This window comes from Artemia franciscana, unplaced genomic scaffold (assembly GCF_032884065.1).
Source record: "Artemia franciscana unplaced genomic scaffold, ASM3288406v1 Scaffold_805, whole genome shotgun sequence".
NCBI lineage: Eukaryota > Metazoa > Arthropoda > Branchiopoda > Anostraca > Artemiidae > Artemia > Artemia franciscana.
In genome coordinates, this window is record NW_027068063.1 from 274,474 (window position 1) to 297,625 (window position 23,152).

The 23,152-nt window shown below is 35.0% G+C and overlaps 2 protein-coding genes across 2 annotated transcripts in view; one reads left to right on the forward strand and one right to left on the reverse strand.

The window, feature by feature from the left end:
* The window catches only part of LOC136043669 (transcription initiation factor TFIID subunit 4-like), a gene marked incomplete in the record, with an annotated part of 105,488 nt that overhangs the window by 81,630 nt on the left and 706 nt on the right, over nt 1-23,152 (forward strand).
* Nucleotides 7-21,153, reverse strand: LOC136043670 (thioester-containing protein 1 allele S1-like). Its single transcript, XM_065728566.1, is given in 7 exon segments — nt 7-2,693; nt 6,563-6,712; nt 7,943-8,106; nt 8,108-8,289; nt 15,458-15,648; nt 19,682-19,830; nt 20,867-21,153. Coding segments are annotated over 7 exon segments (2,568 nt in total). The 3' UTR covers nt 7-1,248.

Sequence of the window (23,152 nt, forward strand, 5' to 3'; positions counted from 1 at the left end):
AAATCGCATTATTCTCTCTTTTGTTGTTGTATAATTACCATTATCCCGTAAATCCTAAACCGAGGATAGACACACTGTACTGTTGGAAAAGTTGCTCAGTTTAGTAACAGCTGTTTCTGTTCGCATTTACTTTTTTTATTATATTTTTTTTATTTCACTTAAAAATGTTATTCTACTCATTAAAATCAAAATTAATTTGAGTTAGCTCTGAATTTTGCATTTCTACTGAGTGATGCTGCGCCGTCAGAAAGACTAAAATAACAAAATCTTATTATACCCAGGCACATAATACACAGTTTAGTAACAACCAGTTCTATTCACATTTCCTCTTTTACCTTTTTTTTTACACATTTGTCCTTCTAATTTTGCTTCTTCAGCCTCATTTTTTTTTCTGCTTTTGCTCCTAGATTTTAATTAAATTTTTAAACTAAATCTGAGTTACTTCTAAGATTTTACACTTCTGCTGAGCGATGCTTTACTACCAGTGAGATTAATGATAACAAATTGTTATTACACCCAGACTTAAGAACCAAAATATCCCCTCCTATGCACCTTCTTCGATTTGAGGGTAGGTCCTCAAACCCTTCACTGTTGTTTAGGTTGACAGATTAGGGGAGGGTTTCGACATAGCGCACTTAAGCTTCCGTAGATACATCCGGGACAAAACTGAAGCGTAAGTCAATGTCCAAGCTCTGTAAGTTTTTATATAGATCTCGTTATGAAATATGATGGTTCAGTTTATGACATACAGTTATCCAGTTTAATAGCAAACTTTTTTCACAGTTGAAAGGAAAGCTTCAGATATTCAGTTTAGTAACAAAAGTTATGACGGTTTAGGCAAATAGAGGCTCCACCATTCTTTATCAATTACCTCCTATCTGGAGCACTTGATAGAGCTTAAGACCCTTAGCTTCAAAACCCTTATTTTGTTGCTTCTTTCCTTTTCTCGTTTCGAGATTTACATTTTGTTCGTTTTAACATTGTGCTTTTTGCCTTTCCATCATATTACTCCTTTCTTTTATCAATGTCTTCTTATTTCCACAGTATTTTGAAAGCAGATAAAAAAAAATTGTGGACACTACTACGGCGCACATATATTTCTTAATTAATTTTCAAGCGCAATAAGAAAGGTGGAAATGTCAACAAGAAATTAAAAAAAAAAAAATGAGTAAATTAGTATATGAATTAATTAAATAATTTGCATAAAGGGTCAAACTTTAAAATATCATCTAGTTATTAAGATCTTTATCAGTGCAAAAGAAAATTAAGAATTGCTAATACTATAAGTGACAGGGAGAGCGTGTGAATGTTTGCAGCTCCATCATCCCCGGTTGGAGAATCATCTACACCTCCAACCGAAGCCCCGTCTTCAACCTTCCATCCCGGTAAATTCTGACACCTAGACTTGCACTCACTTCCATCACAAATATCACAGATCTTAGCCGGTACTGGGTCGTAGAAAACACGGGCCCTTCTTGAATTATCATAATAATCATACATTACCACAGGGACTTTCCGCTGTTCAGCTACTTTATAAGTACGGAAGGCTGTTACCGAAGGGCAAACAGTATCCTGTGTTACCGAATCAAAATAGATCAACACTCCAGAGCCATCTTCCTTCATTTCAGCCAGCTTAACATCTTTGTAAGTGGTTAGCCCAGGGACGGAATCTTCATCCACAGTGAATCCAGAAGGTACACTCACGTCTAAGACAGCCATATTAGATTCATTAGTACCATAAGTGCCAACAAAGCTGGAGCAAACAGTGAGCTGCATCCTGTTTTCATTAGCACGTTGAAACAGCTGTGTATCTAGATTGAATAGAGGCCACTCGCCTGTTATATTAACATTATAGCTATATGATACCTGTACTACAGCAAAACCGCTGCCACTTGCCGTTATATCTACACTCTTTGTAGTTGTTGGTAATATGAAATTCTGAAGAACCATAGCATTCTCCTTACGAAGGTAAACAAGATGCTCAGTCCCTTCAAATTCAAATTTGACATTGACATCTGTGTTTGAAACAATAATACGCTCAGCAAGCTCAGCTAGAGCAAAAAGCCCAATAACTGTATCCTGGGTCGACTCAAAACCTCCTTGGGAATTTCTCTTGGACACAAGCCATTTCATAATAGGCAATGCTTCTGGAACCAGACCTCGATGGATGTAGGTTAGCAATGCATAGGCAGTCATTTCAATATCAACTGGTTTTGTCAACAAATTTCGGGGGTTCTTCATAGCTTCTTCATCTATCTCGCGGGACCAATACAACTTTCCCTCCATTGAAGTGTTTTTCTTGCTTTCTAAAAGCTCAAAAGCGTCAAATTGCCCACTATCTTCAGCTAAATTCAACGCATATGCCGAGACAGCGATAACATACGGGTCTCTCATATTGGGAAGTTCACCCCGCAAAAATCTCTTCGCCTTGTCTATAGTATCTTTATGGTTATCTTGTCCGTTGGACTTTTCAAGGAAGGCAAGTAGAGCATAGGCAGTAAGCGGGACTCCTTTAGCTGCACCCCCTTGCATGTCACTGTGGGAGACTTTCCCTATCTCTGGGAAGCTCCCGTTTGGAGCTTGATTAGCGGCAAGCCACTCCAACGCTTGATCAATAACAGAATCCTCAATGGCTATGTAGGACTGGGCCTGCCGGAACGACCGGGCCACGAACGCTGTTAACCACGTACTACCTGAAATCATAAGAAAGAAAATCAGAAAGAATAACAAGTAAACATCTTCACAACGGGGCCTAGAGTCCCTCTCTTCTCTAGGAGAATTGAAAGCTGTGAGCTACATGTGTACTTTTTATTCACGACTCTGCCTCTACAGGAACACTCCTCAAATCCCCTCCCAATTATAGTCGGGCCTGTGAGCACCTATAAACACATTTGGGGTTCTGTCAATGCTTAGATCAGAGCTTGCATCAAACCAAAAACACAGCACATGCTACATGAGTCATTCTGAAGAGAAATTGGAAAAAACTGCAGTTGAGATTTGGGTATCAAAGCAATCCGTTATCTGACAATCATGTAATTTCATATTTACAATCCTCAAAAATAAGAAGTAATACCAAGCATGAAAACGGTCATTGAATCCTTTTTTTCGTAGAATTCGTTTTAATAATTCTACATCAAATTTTGTAGACAGTTAGTCAAAGTTTATACATTAAAATATAAATAGACGCATTCATTATACTAAAACACATAAGCAACCAAGGCAGTACAAAAGATTTTCTTTCGAGAAGGGGGAGGGGCTTAAAAACAACAAAGAGGCGAACAAACCAGGGAAACATAAAATATCCTCTATATTACAGGGGAAAGCAGAACAATCTCAAAAATTCAGGGAGCATGGGAGAATAATCCCCCCCCCCCCAGTGTACTTGCCAAAAGTAATCTTAAAATTCTTCAATGTTTTACTTATTGGTATTTTAACGTCCTGAGTGATAGCTTATCTTCTTTTTATAATTTATTAATTGTTAGTTTTTAGGGGGTTGATTAACCGTTTTATATTCACAAAAAAAATTCAACAGCTACAATAAATAAAACCTATCGAAACTATGTAAATATAAGAACAGTGTCATCTGTATCATCACGATCTCTCCACCCTAAAGGTTTTCCAAGATTTCCGGTTTCTCCTCCAACTCCCCCCAATGTCACCGGATCCGGTCAGGATTTAAAATAAAAGCTCTGAGACACGAGGTCCTTCTAAATATAAAATTTCATTAGGAATCACTCACCCGTTCGTAAGTTAAAAATACCTCATTTTTTCTAATTTTTCCGAATTACCGAATTAGGTCCCTCCCCCAACTTTCCCAAAGAGAGTGAATCTGGTACGGTTGTGTCAATCACGTATTTAGGACTTGTGTTTATCCTTCCCACCAAGTTTCATCCCGATCTCTCCACTCTAACCGTTTTCCAAGATTTCCAACCCCCCAACTCCCCCCAATGACACTGGATCCAGTCGGGATTTAAAATAAGAGGTCTAAGTTACGAGGTTCTTTAAATATCAAATTTCATTAAGATCCGATCACCCCTTCGAAAGTTAAAAATACCTCGTCTTTTCTAATTTTTTCGTAATACACCCCCCCCCCCCACTCCCCCAAAGAGATCAGATCCGTTCCGGTTATGTCAATCATGAACCTAGGACCTCTGCTTATTTTTACCGCCAAGTATCATCCCAATCTCTCCACTCTAAGCGTTTTCCAAGATTTCAGGTTTCCCCCTCCAACTTCCCCTAATGTCATCAGATCTGGTCGGGATTTAAAATAAGACTTCTGAGACACGATATCCTTCTAAATATCAAATTTCATTAAGATCCGATAACCTGATCTTAGGTTAAAAATGCCTCATTTTTTCTAATTCCTCCGAATTAACCGTCCTTCCCCTACTCACCCGCCAGATGGTCGAATCAGGGAAAAGACAATTTCTAATTTAAACTGGTATGGTCCCTGATATGCCTGCCAAATTTATCGTCCTAGCTTATCTGGAAGGCAAAAAAAAACTAGCAAAACCAGGACACAAACCGACATACCGACAGAAATTGCAATCGCTATATGTCACTTGGTAAATACCAAGTGACATAAAAACGACGACAGTTTTTGTGATAATCACACAAAAGCTCAATCAATGGTTTTTAGCCATTTTGCTCATGGGCCTGGCCTCTCAAGAATTTGTCACCTCCTCCTAGATTATCTTTTAGTGTTTTCATTAAAAATAAACTTTTTTACGCTTGCATTGTAAGAATATCAAAGAAACAACAGAAGTAACCCCCCCCCCAGGTTTTAAAAATGCCCCCCCCCCCTTAGTTTCCGTAAATTGACGCCAGTACATGGAACATTTTATGAATAAGGACAAAACCCTGTGCAAATGAGAAATATTTTCATTTATTAACTACTTAGTATAAAAACGATGAACTTCATATAATGATCACAAAAAAAGGCTGAAATAATTGTTCTTACCGCTTTTGCCCATGGACCCTTTACAAGTAAGAGTAAAGCCATGACCGAAATTGAAACTCTTGGTAACTATTAACTACTTAGCATGAAAATAACAACACTTCTTGAAATGTTTACAAAAAGCTCAATCATTGGTTATTAGCCCTTTCGCTCCTGGACCCCTTTACAAGTAAGGGCAAAGTCATGTCCAAGGGATGTGTCAGTAATTATTAACTATTTAGCATAAAAACGGCGACGCTTGTTTTAATGATTACAAAAAAGCTGAATAAATGGCTCTTAGCCCTTTCGCTCATAGGCCCCTTTTGGACAAGTAAAGGCAAAGCCATATCAAAAATTAAAAACGTTGGTAATTATTCAAAACCTAGTATAAAAACAAAGACAATTTTAGTGATGATTACAAAAAATCTCAATCAACGGTTCTTAGTTCTTTTGCCCATCGACCATTTCACAGGAAAGCCATTAGCTCCTTACGCGAGTTTTACCTAAAATGAATACCTAAAATACCTAAATGCCAAAAATAAACTAAAATACCTGAAATAAAATAAAATACCTAAATAAATAGAATAAATAAAATAAAAATAAATAATAGAAAATAATAATATAAAGAATAATATAAAAAAATTATATAAACATAATAATTTAAAATAATAATAATAAAAAATAATAAAAAAATATAATAATAAATAAAATAAAATACCTAAAATACCTAAAATAAACTTACAGGACCAATTACACTGGAAGACAGTCAATACAACAACAACAAAAAGTCCTTATAAATAAAATAAAGATCCAGTTTTTGTGTGTTTCCGGTATTTTTCTTAACCATTTATTTATATCTTTACTAAAAGAGATCAAATCCCTAGGCTATAAAAAAACGCCATCTTTTTTTTAATTCAGAAAACCGCCATCCCAAAATTTTGAAGCCCCTTTTTATATCGAAAATCCAAAAAAAAATCCTTGCCCCCCCTCTCCCCTACGTTTTCGTATCTGGTCGCCTAGTTAAGCAGATACCTATCCTTATAAGTCAGGGCAAAGTCATGCCTAAATTGGGAATATAGGTAATTATTAAAAACTACTAAACGAGGACACTTTTTCAAAACTATCGAAACGAGGACACTTCTTGTTATGATTACAAAAAAAAGCTCGATCAATTACAAAAAGCTTCGCCCTTTTGCCCATGGACCCCTTTCGCAAGATAGACCACTAAAACCTTGCATATGTTTTAATTTTAAATACATAAAATGAAAATTAATAGACTATTTATATTAGAAGATAGTCAACACACCGAAAGAAAATAAAAAACCACAAAACCCTAGAAATGTAGGTAATTATTAAAAACTTAATATTAAAATAGGAATACCTTTTATTACGATTACAAAAAAGCTCAATCAATGGTACTTACCCTTTGTCTATAGACGCCTTTGCAAGGAAGGACACTAACACGTTGCATGTGTTTTGATTTTAAATCCATAAAATAAAGTTATGGTGCCAATAACATTACAAGATAGTCAATACACTAAAAGAAAATAAAAATCCTTCAACCCTGGTCAAGGGAATTTTTTTAAATTCCCTTGAACTTGGGCAACAATGTTGGGTTATTTATACTTGGTCCCATAATATCAGCTATGGCATCTACCTCGATATGTTCTGAGCCAGGAACAGCATACGGAGGTATCTCAATCGATATCGATTCATTGAACAAAGAACGTTGTCGTAGATCGATGAGGACGGCCTTATTCTTGTATATGGTTTCACCTAAGACAGAACTATTATCAAAAAAAAGATTGAAACAAAGTGAAAGTGGTACCAAGATAAAGAGCATATATGAAACTGAGAAACTAAAGAAAAGATAGTCAATTAAGAGAGGGATTCTTTTTTTACCGTTAATCCATGCAGTATTAAGTTAATTTAAATAAGATTAGTTTTGAATAAAATTACCATTATTTAAGTTAAATTAATTTCAATAGACACTAATTAAATTAGATTGCTTCAAATTATATTAAATTACATTGTATTAGTTAGATTAAATTGGTTGTTTAAATTAATCAATTTAGATAATTTAATTTGAATAGTTTGATCTAATTAAATTAGTTTAAACTAAATTATTTAAATTCAATTAATAACTATTAAACTGAACAAGTATTAAAATATCAAAATATTGGTATTAAATTATTATCGTTATCACTGTTAAATTAATTATATTTCAATTACATCAACTAAATTAACACACCACTTCAAAATACGTTGCAACAAACAACATATCGAGTTTTGGCCGTTTTTGTCCCCACTACGATAGGTCCCATATGAAGTATAGATGTCGCTGTAAGCAAGACGAGTGAATGTAGATCCGATAAATAAATGCAGTTAAGATGAAGAAGTTAATATTGATAATTTGAATATTCTGGGGCTGAGCTAGCTCTACTCGACTTCAATATATATGGCTTTAACTTTAATATAGCTTACCTTATTTGGACAGGTCGAAAATATAAATAATTTCTTATTTAATTTGGAAAAAATTTGGTTATTAAATTTGATCTTTGACTGCTTAAAAAAAAAAGATTCATTCTGACTACTGGTAAATAGTCATGACACATTGGTAAATAAGATGGCAGGTTGCCAAAGATTGTGCTTTCTGGCCTAAATCGCAGATTGTCGAAAAAGGCTTTGAAAAACGCATGAAAAATTTATTCATATCCCTTTTTTGTTACGTTTTTATGAATCCGTGGACACGGCCTTGTCAGTATCACAATATTTTTTTTTCTTATTAAGCAAAGTTTCAACGCACCGAGTTTTATTTAGATTTGTTTCTTCTGAAGTTTGAGATTTTTGGTTAGAGAAAATAAAAATAAATATATTGCAATGAGGAAAGAAAGTTCCTCAAGAAATGAAATGTGTTTTTATGAAATTGATTTGTCAAAAATGTATTTTTTTTCGTTCAATTCTAAGATTTACACACAAACTACAAGAGAAAACGAAAAAAAAAACCTTCTGCTTTGACTAAAAGCTTCCTCAGTTCGGCATCGCCAGCAGTTGGTGCTTTTGCGCTGACTTTAATGTCAATATAGCCCAGCTTCTTTGGACGGATCAGAAACGATACACTCGCTCCATCTTGAGATTTGACATTCACATTTTTCTCCCTAAAGATCCAACGATCGAATGTCATTTTCATCACCAATGAATTCAAAGTCGTCTCCAGATGACTCCAGAACTACAGCTGCATTTTGGTCTTTGGACATGTAGTTGAACACAACCACTTGAATGGAGACTGCTTCTCCTCGTATAACGGAATAGGGTAAGTTCAGTTGAACAAAGAATGGACGGAATATTTGGAGCTGCAAAAAAAGAAGAAAGTTACTAAAAGTGAAAACAACAAGCATGATTCATTCATATTTTTTCCCACAGCAAAAATACAGTGATGCCAAATAGCAGAAATGCCAAAATACAGTTTATAGCGAAAAATCTGAAATGCAGTGATTTTTTTGTTTTAGCTTGGCCCTTTCCCCCCTCACCTTGGATTTTTGTAATCCAGATTCTACCCTTTTGTCTAATGTGAGGCTCTCCTCCTATCAAGGAATATGGCAGGTTTAAACCAACAAACATTGGACGGGATAAAGAAAGGATAAAAGAGCAGGACAGGATAAAAAAAAGACCATAAAAGAGCATAAAAAAGCTAAGAATTGCAATAAAAAGAGCACAATTCACTAAAGCAGGAAGCGTATACCTAGAATAAAAATGACAAACAAAACGAGCCACGTTTCAATTAGCATCTCGGTTGAAAACAAAGATGGCGATACCTTGGATACGTCCTCCGTGTTCCAGATTATAGACTTTCTAAAATGCTCCTCCGCTAGCAACAGGATGGCACCTATCACCGAGGAAGACCAAAGAACACGCTCCGTAGAGCGTGACAGAAAAGCCCTCCAGACGAGTTTCATCCCAGAGTGGGAGGACATCTACCCAGCGGCCAACTTAAGGGAAGATTAGAGGCTACTGACTGACACCCTTTGTGCCTCTTGAGGCACTGGAGGAACTAAGGTCTAAGGTAAGGTTGACAAGATAATGAATTACATGGTATTATTTGATTTCCTATCGACACGGCAGGCGTTCGACTTGTAAATGTGGATAAAGATCCTCCAAAGCCATTGCTGGCACACAGGGTGTCAAATCGAGGTTCAAGTTGCTGGTCCTTTTTACAGGATAAATAGCAAGCCTAAAAAACCTTGCTGCAGCAATGATCAATCCCTGGGCCTCGTACACCCAAGCTGAACATCAGTCCACTGTGCTAAAACAGGGTTATTTTAATTACCCACACAGGGTTACAACAGGGCTATTTTAATTACCCACAAAGGGTTACAGCAGGGTTATTTTTATCCAACATTTTCTTTCTTTTGACTACAGAAGAAAAAACGTCCGTTGCTTTCCATGTTGACATAGAAATTATGCATTCAAGTGGAAAATTCGAAATTTAAAATGAATTGATGGCTTTCTTTCTAATAAAGGTTTTTGTGTGTTTCAAGAATGGCAAGGATTATAAGAATCAATTCATTAGCTGAATAAAAGCTGACGCTTCGTTAATTCAGTATTAAAGGGTATTGGAGTCTTATATTTGACATTACTGCCAAAAATAAAGTTTTTGATTTGCTGTTCCATGTCGATGGCAAAAAGGTACAAATAAGACACTAAAAAGCAAAATGCTGACATAAAGTCGAATTTGTTATGTTAATACAACGCAGCTAAGGAGAACAAGAAAAGAAAGCGAGAGGAAGAGAGAAAGAGAGAGAAGAAGAAAGAAAGGAAAAAAAGAGGAGAGAGAGAGAGAGGGGAGAGAGAAAGAGAGAGAGGATTTAAAACTATTATATTCAAGAAGTAGAAGATCTTGAAAAAGTGACCTCCTTTATTGGACAACGAAAAGAAACAAAAGGTAAAACGTGCCAACATATTTACTATTTTCCTACCCTTTCAATTTAAAAATAGCGTGTTGACAGTGGATCTAAATAAGCAGCATTCTAACAGTGCGTTTTACGAAAAAAGGCAATTATAATTGATTCATCAAACAAAATCACTTTAAACATGTTCCCAGCTAAACACAAAAATTCGTTTTTGAATATTTGAAAAAAAACACATTAAGGAGTCAGTCTATTAAAGAATTTTAATTTAAAAAAAAAATGGGACGCAATGACATCAAAATAATGGCTGCCCCAATTATTAAAAATGTCTGTTTTGAGATATAGCCAAATCGATTCACAAAAACATGTTTTGCTTTTTGTGTGTCAACAATAAAAGTAAACTGTCAAGAAATAGTTCAGCAGTATCTGTCACAAAAACCGTACGGCAATAGATTGTTGTCACTCAATAAAACTTTCTGCATGTATAGCTGTACTGTCCCCATTTCTCAAAATAGAAAATGCACTTTACTGGCTTTTGAAAACAACTCAAAGTAAAAGTAAACAGCCAAAAACGTCAACCCCAAATGTAAACAACTTAACATCAACCCAAAAATGTAAAAGAACTAGTTTCCAGTTTTATAACTTTCCACTGCTTCGCAGCATAAAATTGGAATTTCTGCCCGGGAGGTATAGTTGTCTCTTCTAGTTACAACTTTAGTAGCCCTTTGTGATAATTGTCCTAGGTTGATTGTCTGTACAAACAAAGAAAAAACTCCTTAAACAACCAAATTCTTTCTTTATCTTCACACACAATGTTGCTTTGAAGGCATTTTGAAATTTGACTTTGTTTAAATATTTAAAATTGGCGGCAAAGCTCCCTCTTTTTCATTGGAATTCTCGCTGCCGATGCTTAACCATGCTGGAAATAGATAGAAAATGTGACAATTGCAGAAGAATGTAATTTAACCCCCCCCCCCCCCTTTAGATTTTGAAAAATACCTTATTCAGGGTGAGGGGTATTTCATTGACATGCGCCCTTTTTTTATTTTTGATAGAAAACAACAAATTGCCCCCCCTAAACTTAAAAACACATTTTGCTCCTCCACAATTTTTTTAATTAACCCTACTGATTGGACGCATTTAATCAACCAAATAACAGCGACAAAAACGTCAAACATTTCTAATTGGTGTCCAAAATTCGTGCCATTTTTTTATTGGTGGTCGTTGAACACCACACCACAGTGTTGGTGTGTTCACACACCATGTTCTGTCACACTACAGTGTTGGTGTGTTTTGAATCATGTGCGAAAGTTCCGAAAAACATTAAGTTACAAGGCATGATACCTTAAATTCATTTCTATAATTTTAGTTTTTACAGCAATGTCATTACATAGAGCACTTTCAAAATGACATCATTATACCTAGCTGAATATTTTGGCTGACGTGATCATAGATGCAACTATGATGTCATTTGTCATTTATAAGAAGGTATCATCACTAAAAATCACCATTTCAATATAATTTCAATATAATGCTGGATAATTAATTTTGCTTCATAATGCCCTTCGACGTGTAAATGGGTGTAAACCCTTCAGTGAAATATCGCTCATAATTAATGTTATTGATCAACCTCCAAGCTCCAAAAATTCAGCACCACCACCAGCACAATAATTGTAAAAACAGGAAAACGAAGATTTATCCAACTGTTGTAGACCTAATGCCTCAATCTTATCTAGAGCATAGTAAAAGACTCTTGACTGATCTTACTTGGCGTTCCCATGTCATTGTCACAACAACATTGTCATTTACAAGAATAATCATTTCAATATAATGAATTCAACTAAGAGCATATGTGAACTGAGGCCTCAGATGCTACAAACCGTGAAAGTTATGTTGCAATATCGACACAAAAAAGATCACCTGATATTATATCTGTAAACAGATTACTGAAGTTAGAACTCACAGATTGAGAAAAAAAGCAATAATATTAATTTTTAATTCATACTATAAAATACCTGAACATTTTAAAATTAGTTTTGTTTTTTGTTCGATTTAATCAGCGAAAATTTTATTTCATCTCTCGCTTCATAGTTATAATTGTCTCCTGGACTCGTACTTTTTTGGCTTAACTTCTAAAGTGCGTATCTTTTGTGCTATATTTTCGTAGAAAAGAAATTATATATTTTTTTTATTTAGTTTTCAGTTCAGAACCACTAAAGCTATTATGTAAACAATAAAAATATTTATGGGGTCTGAGCACTAATTTTTAGTTTTTATTTCAAAGTAGAAAATTACCTGAAAATTTTAGAATTAAATTTGTTTTTGTTAGGTTGCTGCTATTCAACACCATGACTTCCATTCGTTAAGACTTATTAAAAATTATAAGATGTCTACATGGAATAATCAGGATGAAAGTGAATCGTTTTCTAAAGACATTTCAGAAGGGGCTATTATTGGTACTGATGGAGTAGTTCGGGGAAAACCTGAGACATTCCCTGCCACTGCAGCTGAATTGAAAGCGTTTATCTCAAATAAAAGCTTATTTTTTAGTTTTATTACTACAAAAATTTATTACTTATTTTTAGCACCAATGGGAGATTCATTGTTGAAGGTTTTGATCAGTTTTACATCTGGTGGAATTTTAGGAGATGCATTTCTTCACCTTATTCCTCCTGGAATGATAATGATGGAGGGAGCAGGACATGGCCATTCACATAGTCACGATCATGAACACAAGCCTCATGATATGAGTGTTGGATTGTGGGTAATATTTGGGATTTTGACGTTTTTGATGGTTGATAAATGTGTCCGTATTGCAAAAGGAGGATACAGACATTCTCATTCTGAAAAGTTTAAAATCGAAGAAAAGGAAAAAGAAGCCAAGGAAGCTCAGAAAGATGGAAACAAGAATAGTGACAAAAATGGAAAGGACACTAAAAAGAATAGTGATAGCAAAGAAAATACTGAGAAGACAGAAAGGAGCATCAAAGTAGCTGCATTCTTGAATTTGGCAGCAGATTTTACACATAAATTCAAAGATGGTTTAGCAAAAGGAGGTTCGTTTCTTGTTGGGCGACCAATCGGTATAATTACAACAGTCACAGTTTTTGTTCTTGTAATTCCACATAAGATCTCCTTCTGCTTGAATGCTGCTACTTCTTGGATTATTCCATTTATTGCCGGAGGGTCTATTTATGGTGCAACTGTTTTATTCATTCCAAAAATATTGGAAAAGTCCAGTTTCAAACAGTCTATTTTTGAAATTATAGCTTTTATTGTTGGAGTTTATTATACGTTCTAATTGCTAATTTTGAGTGAAGCTCCTAATTGATTTAAATGTGGTGGACTGATGGCAAGTTCAGACACCGTGGTAAAACCGCTTCTCAACTTGTAAAGAAATTATCTTTGCCTTGAAAAAGGTTTTTGTTCGCTTTTTCTCTTGTTGATATAAAATCATTCTATGTGCTTTACAGTCATACTTTTACATTAATGGAAACAAGAAATTGGCTGGTGCCCTGTTGTAAACTATTGCAGGGTATCAAAACTCGCATTAAGTGTGAATATTATACCTTTACACTTTTTTTATGCCGTTTATTTAAATAATTATATTCTGTTTAATTTAATTTTGATATTATAATTTTCCGTCTTTACAGTATAAACACTATTGCTGTTTACACATAATGCAAGATGAGAATTTTAACATAGTGCATGCCGACATTAAACCAGATAATATTCTTGTAACTCTTGATCTTCCTTCCATGGGTTTTTTTTTCGTGAATAGTCCGAGATTTATTAGAGAAATAGGAGAAAGACAAGTTTTCTCTTTGTTTTTACCTTTATAATGAATGGGAACAAAATTTGGAGATGCACACAGGTTTTACTGGTGTTGAATCTGATGGAATCTATCGAGTGAACACGAAGAGGGACAAAAAATGTATGTTTTGGATATTTTGTGTATTTTGTTGTTTTTCTAAGAAATGTATGTGCTTATATATTTCACCATGCATTGGTTCATTTCATAAAATGTATTTAAAGATAAAATAAAGCTTGAGTGTAGTTTTAGCGTTGGTAAACTTTGTACTTAGTCTGGAGGACTAGATTTTAATGGTTTAATGGTAGCTCTCATGCATGTAAGAGCAAGCTAATTGGCTCAAGCGTGGAAGGATCAAAAATGAAAGAATTTTTGGCCATTGGACAAACTCAATACCCAATGGATTTTGAATCCTTTTACCACTTGAAATAAAAACCGCGTTGGAACTCCTATTTGTTTAATTCTTTGATTCTTGCTGGTGATACTATATTCTAATTCCTTACTATGCTATATTCTATTATGCTATGCTTTACTATATTCTAATTGCTTATTATACTGTATTCTATTGTACTATACTAAACAATATTCTAATTCCTTACTGTTATCATTGAGTGGTAAAACATCTTGAAAGCTTTCATGAAAAGTATATTATTAGGATTTTGGTCAGAAGTCAGGCTCTAAATAGCACTCCTCGTATTTTCACCTATTAAGTAACTATTCAAATTTTAAGCAATGGAACAAAATTCAGTAATTCCAGAAATTTTTTTTTTTCGAGAAGTGTGTCATTTTTTTTTTATATTTTAACTAAATCTCAACATAAATTATTTTAACCGTACTTATAGATGGCAATGGAGTCTAATTAGAGACATACTTTAGGATTAACCTTAAACTTGGACAATGTTGCTTAATAATAGACCAGTTCCCTGTTTTTAATTCCGAGATATTAAAGATAAAACAAACGAACTAAATCATAGACAGACTCTATCATGGATAAGAAACATCTAAGGCAAGTGTTGCGAAGTAGAATAATTTTGTTTAAATAGGCTAGGATGTATGGTAACTTTTTATTACGTTTAGAAGTAAAAAACTCTAATAAGTTCTAGCCCACGACAGGCCGAATTCCCACCGTTAAAATGTAAACACTTCATAAGCAGGATTAGGAGCCTACAGTCATAATTTTGATATTTGAGACATTAATTTGTACTTTACTGAAAACAAATTGTTTAAATTTTTTACTTTTATAATTTTAATAAATCAAATACTATTAATATTTCAAGCTATAAAAATCAGCATATGTGCAATAAAATGATAATGCACGTTTATTTGTATTTCTCTCAATAAAGTGAAAATTATCTTCTGGCATTTGGAATGCATAGGGGCTTTTGAGCCCTACTTGAGTGAATTTCTGTTCGTATTGAGTTTGACCCCTTTATTTATACTTCTCTTGCAAGTGAAGTTTTTTTTTCTTCATTTCATACTTTTTTCGGTTTATTTTTTGCCACCTTAAAGTGCCAAAGTTTAGGCAGTTCGACTTGGTTTTAGTCCACTTTGCAGGATATCCTCTCTGGCCATCAAGAATAATGAAAGTTACAACTGAGGGTGACGGAGATTCCAAATACCTTGTTTTCTGCTACGGTCAGCAAAGTGAATATATAGCCACTGAGTCAAATATCTCGTCCAAAAAGGCTAAATTTCAACAGGCCTCAAAAAACAAATCAAAAGGAGTAGATAAAGCTTTCGCTGAGCTAGAGTCGATGCCCGATATATATCGTAGAAGTAAAACTTTGCCACTATGAATCTTACTCTAGCTGACCCTGAACCTGCGACTTCAGGTCTACTTGGCCAAGTGGCTACGGTGCAGGCTGAGTTGGAAAAAACGAAGTTGAGTCTAAAAAATGATATAGCCCGTAAAGTAGCAAAAATGGCTACTGGTGGTGGCTCTGTGGATACAATTGTCAGCGAAATGTACGACTCTATTGCGGTTGAATATAATCCTAAATTTGAAAAACTTGAAAAATCACTCAAAACCCTAAAAACACTTATTGGAAATCTTGAGGAGCGCGTTAATCGCATAGAGATGAGGCTTGATGATTATGACCAATAAGTTCTGCTTAATAGTCTCGTAATCCATGGAATGAAACAACAGCCAGGTGTTAACCTGAATACCACTGTGATTGATTTGGTTAAGCAGAAGTTAGGTGTTAGTGATATAACGGATGGGCATATTACAAGTGTATTTCGATTCCGGCAGAATATGATCAGCGCTGATGGTTCTGGTAAAGTAGCTCCAATAATGGTGAAGTTTCAGAGCAAAGATATTGTCCGAAGAGTCTTCAAAGAAAAAGCAAAATTAGCGCGTACCGGTGTATACATCACTGAGGCTTTAACAAAGCGTCGAAGAGACATTTTAAACATGGCGAGAGACAAATTTGGTGTGAAGTATGTATGGACAGACCATGGTAATGTCCTTGTGAAAAGGCCAAGCGACCCTTCTGTTCGCAGAATAAGGTCACTTGTTGATTGCATGTGATTTTGTTGATATATTTTTTTTTTCTTTTTTTCCATTTTCTTTTTCAGATATTTTTTTATTTTGATTTTTATTGTTCGATAGTAACATCAATATTTACTATTTTTCGTTTTAATGGGTACTGATCTACTAAGTTTGCGGCTTAAGCGATATGAACAAGACCCATTTGATATTGACAAATATTTATTATTTAAGCTTGTGGCAGAGCAGTCTACTTTAAGTTTTCGGCCGGGTCGTTTTAGCACGTATATTAATGGACCTGTAGACATTAATAAAAGAATAAATGAGTGCCTTGTGTGCGCGTAGAACTGCCACATTACGTCATCTTATCATGATATTGTTCAGTTTATGTATGAAAATGATTCTATTCAGTTGCTTGCTTTATGTGAAACGTATTTGGGTAGGGATAGTCTTCTCTCGTTAATAAGGTGCGTGATGATCTTGAGGTTTGGCTAGAGGGTGAGTTTGAAAGTTTTTCTGTTGAAGTTAGATTTGAAGAAAATAATTTTTTATTTTGTATTATTTATAGACCACCAAGTGCTATGTTTGATCGTTTTATGTCTGGTTTTGATGATTTAATGCTGAATGTAAGAAATTCAGGTTTGGAATTTATGATAATGGGTGATCTTAATTATGACTTGAAAATACTAGCTGGTATGAATCTTGATTTTTTAAATTTCATGTCATCTTACGATCTATACCCTGTGGTCACAGTTCCAACAAGGATCACCGAGCATTCTGCGACCTTGATTGACAACATATTTGTTTCGTCACGTCAAGTAGCAACTACATGCGCAGATGTTATAGTTTCGCCCATCTCCGATCACCTGCCAGTCCTAGCTAGATTAGGACTTCACATAATAAAACAAGTAGTGAAGCGTAATATACAGATCCGAGATCTGAAGCCAGCGAACGTTAAAATATTTTCAGAAGAGCTAGGTGCTGTAAATTGGGAGAGTATATTTAGGGAGAATAACCCATCTTTGGCTTTTGAAAAGTTCAACACCACGCTGCTAGGTATTTATGACTCGGCATGCCCACTGAAAAGCATGAAAATAAGAAAAAAAGCAGCGAGAAAACCTTGGATTGATGATGAGCTTTTGCGAATGATTGATATAAGAAATGCTTTGTATACAGCACACATCAATGAACCAAATGAGTTTAGTTCTGCACAGTTCAAGGATCAACGTAATCTAGTTAACTCTACTAGACGAAAGAAAATGAGAAACTTTTATGGCGAAGAATTTAAGAAAAATGCATCAAACCCTGAAGCCACTTGGATAATTATTAATGAAGTGATCAGAGGTAGTCCTGCTCCACAACAGTATAGCCTAAATGCTGGTGGCGAAATAGTTCGAGATCTTGACAAAGTATGTGATTTGTTTGCTTATCATTTCTCGAAGATTGGTGAAACTGTTCAGAGTGAAGCAGCAGTGAACAACGAGTTGCTGATAGAAGAATCAACTTTTGAAGACCTAAGAGGTCAAGATTTTGAAATGAAATTAGAACCCTGCGATTCTGTAGAAATAGAGAAGATTGTTTCTTCAATAAAATCAAACAGTGCTGGGACCGATGGCCTCAACCTACGAACTCTAAAATCAGTGCTTCCGAATATTCTTCCAGTACTAGTATTTTTAATAAAACTGTCAATGGCAGAGGGTCAATTTCCCTGTTCGCTGAAAATGGCCAAAGTCATCCCGCTTCCGAAGTCTGGGACTCTAAGTGACCTTTCAAATTGGAGACCTATATCAATACTACCCATCATTTCAAAGCTATATGAAAAAATAGTGCACAAAAGACTATATGAGCATCTAACAAATTGCGGATTTCTGTCTGAAACTCAATTTGGATTTAGAAAAAGACATTCAACTGTGCATGCTGCTTTAAATTTAATTGATAAGGTAAACGGTGCACTGGAAAAAAATTATTTTTGCATGACAATTTTCATTGATTTTAAGAAAGCTTTTGATACTGTTGATTTTGGAATTTTGCTGGATAGATTGTCGAAGTTAGGTATTAGGAATAAGTGTTTGAGTTGGTTTGAGTCGTATTTGCGAGGTAGAAGTGTAAAAGTCGTAATAAATAATGAAGTTTCACAAGCTTACCCATTGAATTGCGGAGTGCCACAAGGTTCTGTCCTAGGTCCTCTTTTATTTTTAATTTATGTAGATAGTATGAGATTTTTTGTCCCTGGTTACTTAACGTCTTTTGCTGATGACACTGCTATAACTGTTATTGCCAAATCGTTGCCGGACTTGATAGACCGAGCAAACAGTGCTTTAAAGGGACTACATACGTTTGTTACACTCAGTAAACTTGCTGTTAATGCTTCAAAAACAAGTTACATGGTTTTTAGAAGGACTGGTGAGCCCCAAAATTTACCTTCAGATATTAAGTACAATGGTGTTTCTTTAAAACAAGTCCGAGAAACGCGTTACCTCGGGTTTCTTCTTGACTTCAAACTGAGTTGGAAAGCGCACAGTGACCTAGTTTCCTGCACAGTGTCAAGGGGAGTTGGAATGCTGCGGCGTCTAAAAAATGTGCTTCCTTTGAAAGTTTTAATGTCACTGTACCATACTTTAATAGCGTCGTATATAAATTATGGTTGTTTAATCTGGGCTAGTAACTTTCAGTCTAATTACAGGAGAGTTCAAGTGCAACAGAAGAAGGCAATTAGAATTCTAGGAAATTATAGTCGTGGAAGCGCTAGTACTGTTTCTATATATAAGAAGTTTGATATTTTGGATGTTGGAAAAATCAGAGACATGCAGATTGGTATTTTAGTGTATCAGTGTCTACATAATTTAGGGCCTGATATTTTTAATGATTTTTTTTTTTTAGCTTGGGTTCTTCCTGTCATGATTATGACACGCGAAATTCAAATAATCTTGTTCATGAGTTTCGGAATACTTCCCGGTCGGCTCATGTCATCAGATACATGGGACCGTCCGTCTGGAATCCATTCCCACATCAAGTTACATAATTCTACATAATTTAGGGCCTGATATTTTTAATGATTTTTTTTTTTTTAGCTTGGGTTCTTCCTGTCATGATTATGACACGTGAAATTCAAATAATCTTGTTCATGAGTTTCGGAATACTTCCCGGTCGGCTCATGTCATCAGATACATGGGACCGTCCGTCTGGAATCCATTCCCACATCAAGTTAAGGAATCAGAAAGTCTGCCTCAGCTGAAGCGACGCCTCAAGGCCCATCTTCTGAACAATTAGTAATGTTGAGTATTTTAGATTGAGAGAGGGGTATCTCCCCCCATTTTGTTAAATTGACCATTAGTTTTTGTTTTGTTTTCTTTTTTTGTTTTTTTTTTTCTTTTTTTTTAGTTTATTTCTCTTATTTATTTTTCTTTTTTATGTAAGTGAAATATGTTAAAGAAATGGATCGTATTTGATGTCAGCTATGCTTACAGGCCATTGCGGCCTATTTTTTTTAGCTGATGAATGAAAGTTTATTGTATTGTTTTTTGAATAAAATTACCTACCTAAAGAACAATTAAGTCTAGAAGATTGGTTAGGAGAAGGACCAAAATGGAGGGATTCACATTTATCAGGGTTAAGGGTTAGACCTTCATTCGAGAAAGCAGTAGAGATAGAACGAACAGAAGCCGAAAGCCCAGATTTAGTTCTACAACTAATGAGAAGAATATCGTCTGCATAAGCAAAATATGAGACATTTGAACTAGCTAAAAGGCAAGTTGTTGGAAGACTATTTAAAATATCAGCAATACAAATTTTGAAAATTGATGGAGATAAAACTCCACCTTGTCTTACGGAGATCTTTAACATAGAAGGATCAGAAGGAGAAGATTTAATATGAGGGAAAGAATGACCTTACCAAAATTTTAATAAAGAAACCATAGAAACATTCACTCCACATTTAAGCAAAGAAAACAGGGCTTGGGAGTGAACTACAGAATCAAAAGCCTTAGATAGATCTAAAGAACAAAAATAAAGATCATAGCCCTTCCCGGAAGCATCAGATAGCAGAGTAGAAAGAAATTTATTGGCATGCTGACATCCCAGACCACGCTGAAAACCAAACTGGTTAACTCCAAAATTTATATTATCTGTTATAGAAGGGAGAAGTAAATACTCAAGGACTTTGCTTAAGGTACAAGAAACAGTGATAGGACGATAAGATGAACATGAGAATGGATCTTTCCCCCTTTTTAAAATAGAAGTAACTGTGCCACACAAGAAACTGTCCGGCACGACAGAACAACACAAACACATTTGAAAAAGTAGTTGTAAATGCGATATTAAAGGGGGGCAATCAGGTTTTAAATGATTCTCATTTTCAAAGATCTTTTCTTTTCAAAGATCTGTAAATAGGTGTACATTCCCTAAATCTAGTTAAAGAGAAATCACCAGTGCAACAGCACACATAAAAAAAACAAAAAAAACAGCAATGGTTAGTTTACATATTTAATATATGCTATGCTTTACCCCCCCCCCCTGATGTGCAAATATATAGCCCAAATTTGTTTCTAAACTATTACAGATTTGTAATGACCCCATATTTAGGTCATTTTTAAGAGGTCAAAAAGTGCTTAAATCTGAATTTCCGGTAGAAGTGATTATTATATTTGTAAAGAGCATTAAAAAAGGCATCGAGTGGTATATTCATTTTATATGAAAGCCAGTAATACTGTTTGCTCCAATTTCACCTAAGGACTTTATCCATTCGCGTGAGCTTCGAGGATAGATGTGAAAACATCAGGTCAGGAACCGAAAGAACTTCATTAGCTGACAAGATAACATACGTAGGTATGGTTAAATCTTCAGAATCACATTTCGCCGGCAGCTCAAGAATATCACGTAAATGACTGTATAGCCTTATTTCCTGCACGTCTTGGGCAAATTTTTTCCCAAAAAGCAGACTTTGCAGCCGCAACAGCAGCTGCATCGAAGAATTCCAAGGCATGCCGAATAATAAGATCATCATCAACACCATTATTTCGTCTAAACTACAAAAAGTTCAGAATTGGCAAATAAACCAGTTCTCCGCTCGCCATTATTCCAGAGCGATTACACAATGTCCGTTTGAATAATCCTTTCTCAAATGCATAACGTCACACACTATTATCACAAACAAAAATTAGTCTTATATTATCTAAGTCCGTATCCAAGCCGGTTATTACAACTGTTATGATTTGGCTTAAGAACTCACTAATACATACTGCTAATTGAATATTTTTCTTCACAACTCTGTACCTATTAAGTCACTGAATCCCAGGGGATTTAATGTCAATAGCAGTTGCATGAACAATCGGACTATAAGTGTCTCTAGGGAAAATCATCCAGGTAAAAGGCCTTACTTGATTGAGAGGTTATTATCCAGAAATAATGTGTTTACACAACAAACTCTGAATCAATCAATGATGATTGTGTATTTTGGATCTGATGTCACTATTAAGAGAAATAAAAAAAAAGTTTTTTTTTAAACTGAAATTAAGGAGCGATATTAAAACTTAAAACGAATAGAATAGAACGAATTACTCCATATATAAAAGGGGCTGTTCCTTCCTCAACGCCCCGCTCTTTACACTAAAGTTTGACTCTTTCTCTAAACTCTACTTTTTAACACAGTAAAAGACTTTAGCGTAAAGAGCGGGACGTTGAGGAGGGAACAGCCCTTTTTATATATGGAGCAATTTCTGTTCGTTTTAAGTTTTAATATCGCTCCTTACTTTCAGTTAAAAAAAACTTGTTTTTTTTATATTTAATATCTGAACGTTTGCATGTTTTGATTTTGGCTCTCCGCACATGAATAATTAAAAAGAAATTTGCATATTAATTTATTTTCATGACTACATGGCTTTCTCATGGTTTTGATCGGACGATTTTGAGGAAAAAGAGCGGGGGAGTAGGCATTGTTACCCTCCAATTCTTTTGGTTATTTAAAAAAGCAACTAGAACTTTTGATTCAAACGTTTTTATTTGTAAAAATACGTAACTTACGAATTAGCTTACGTAACGAACTTCTATACTCGTATTTTTTTATTACGTACATGAGGGGATTCACCACGTCGTCAGTACTTCGCTCTTTACACTAAAGCTTTAATTTTGTCCCAATTCCTTAAGAATGACCCCTGAATCACAAAGGCCGTAGAATAAATAGTTGAAATTCATAAAGTTACTTTAGCGTAAAGAGCGAGGTATTAGGAGGAGGTGTACCCCTCATATGCGTAAAAATTTCTGTTTGATTTAAGTTTTAATGCTGGTTCTTACTTTCAGTTGAAAAAACTTTTTCATTTATTTTTTCATTGTTCTTTAAAAAAATACTAAAACATTTTGCGCCCCTTCATGGAAATTTTCTTCCCGTATGACAAATTCCTCCATGGAAAGATTCCCCCGCATAAACCCCTCCCCCCCAACCAACAAAACCCCTGAAAGCGTCTGTACACTTCCCAATAACCATTACTAAGTGTAAACACTGGTCAAAGTTTGTAGCTTGCAGGCCCTCCCATGGGGACTGTGGAGGAGTAAGTCATCCCCAAAGACATAGTTTATGCTGTAGAATAAACTATCGAATTTCTAGTCCATAGTAACTAAAAATTCAATTAAGTATACGACTGGGTCAGATAGTTTTTCTTGGGGGGGGGGGGTCCTTGGCTATTGGTTTGATTACCGTGGACGGGTTACCCAAATTTTTTTTCAATTCTCTCTTTTCAAGCAGCAGTTTCAAAGTTATTCAGCTTAAATATCGGCATTTCTAAGCTCTATAGCTACCAATTTTGTTGTATCTTAATTTGCATCTTAAAACATGTATCTTAATTTGTGTGTAAATAGTCTGGTTAGTAAAAGCTGGCTAATAAAAAAAGTTTTAAATTTAAATATATAAAAATATTTTTAAGACGTTGTATCAGGAAGCTCAAAAAGCAATATGATGGTTTAATTTCTTAATTAATTTTGAGTTTAATATTTTTAAAGAGTTCATGTATACAACCCCT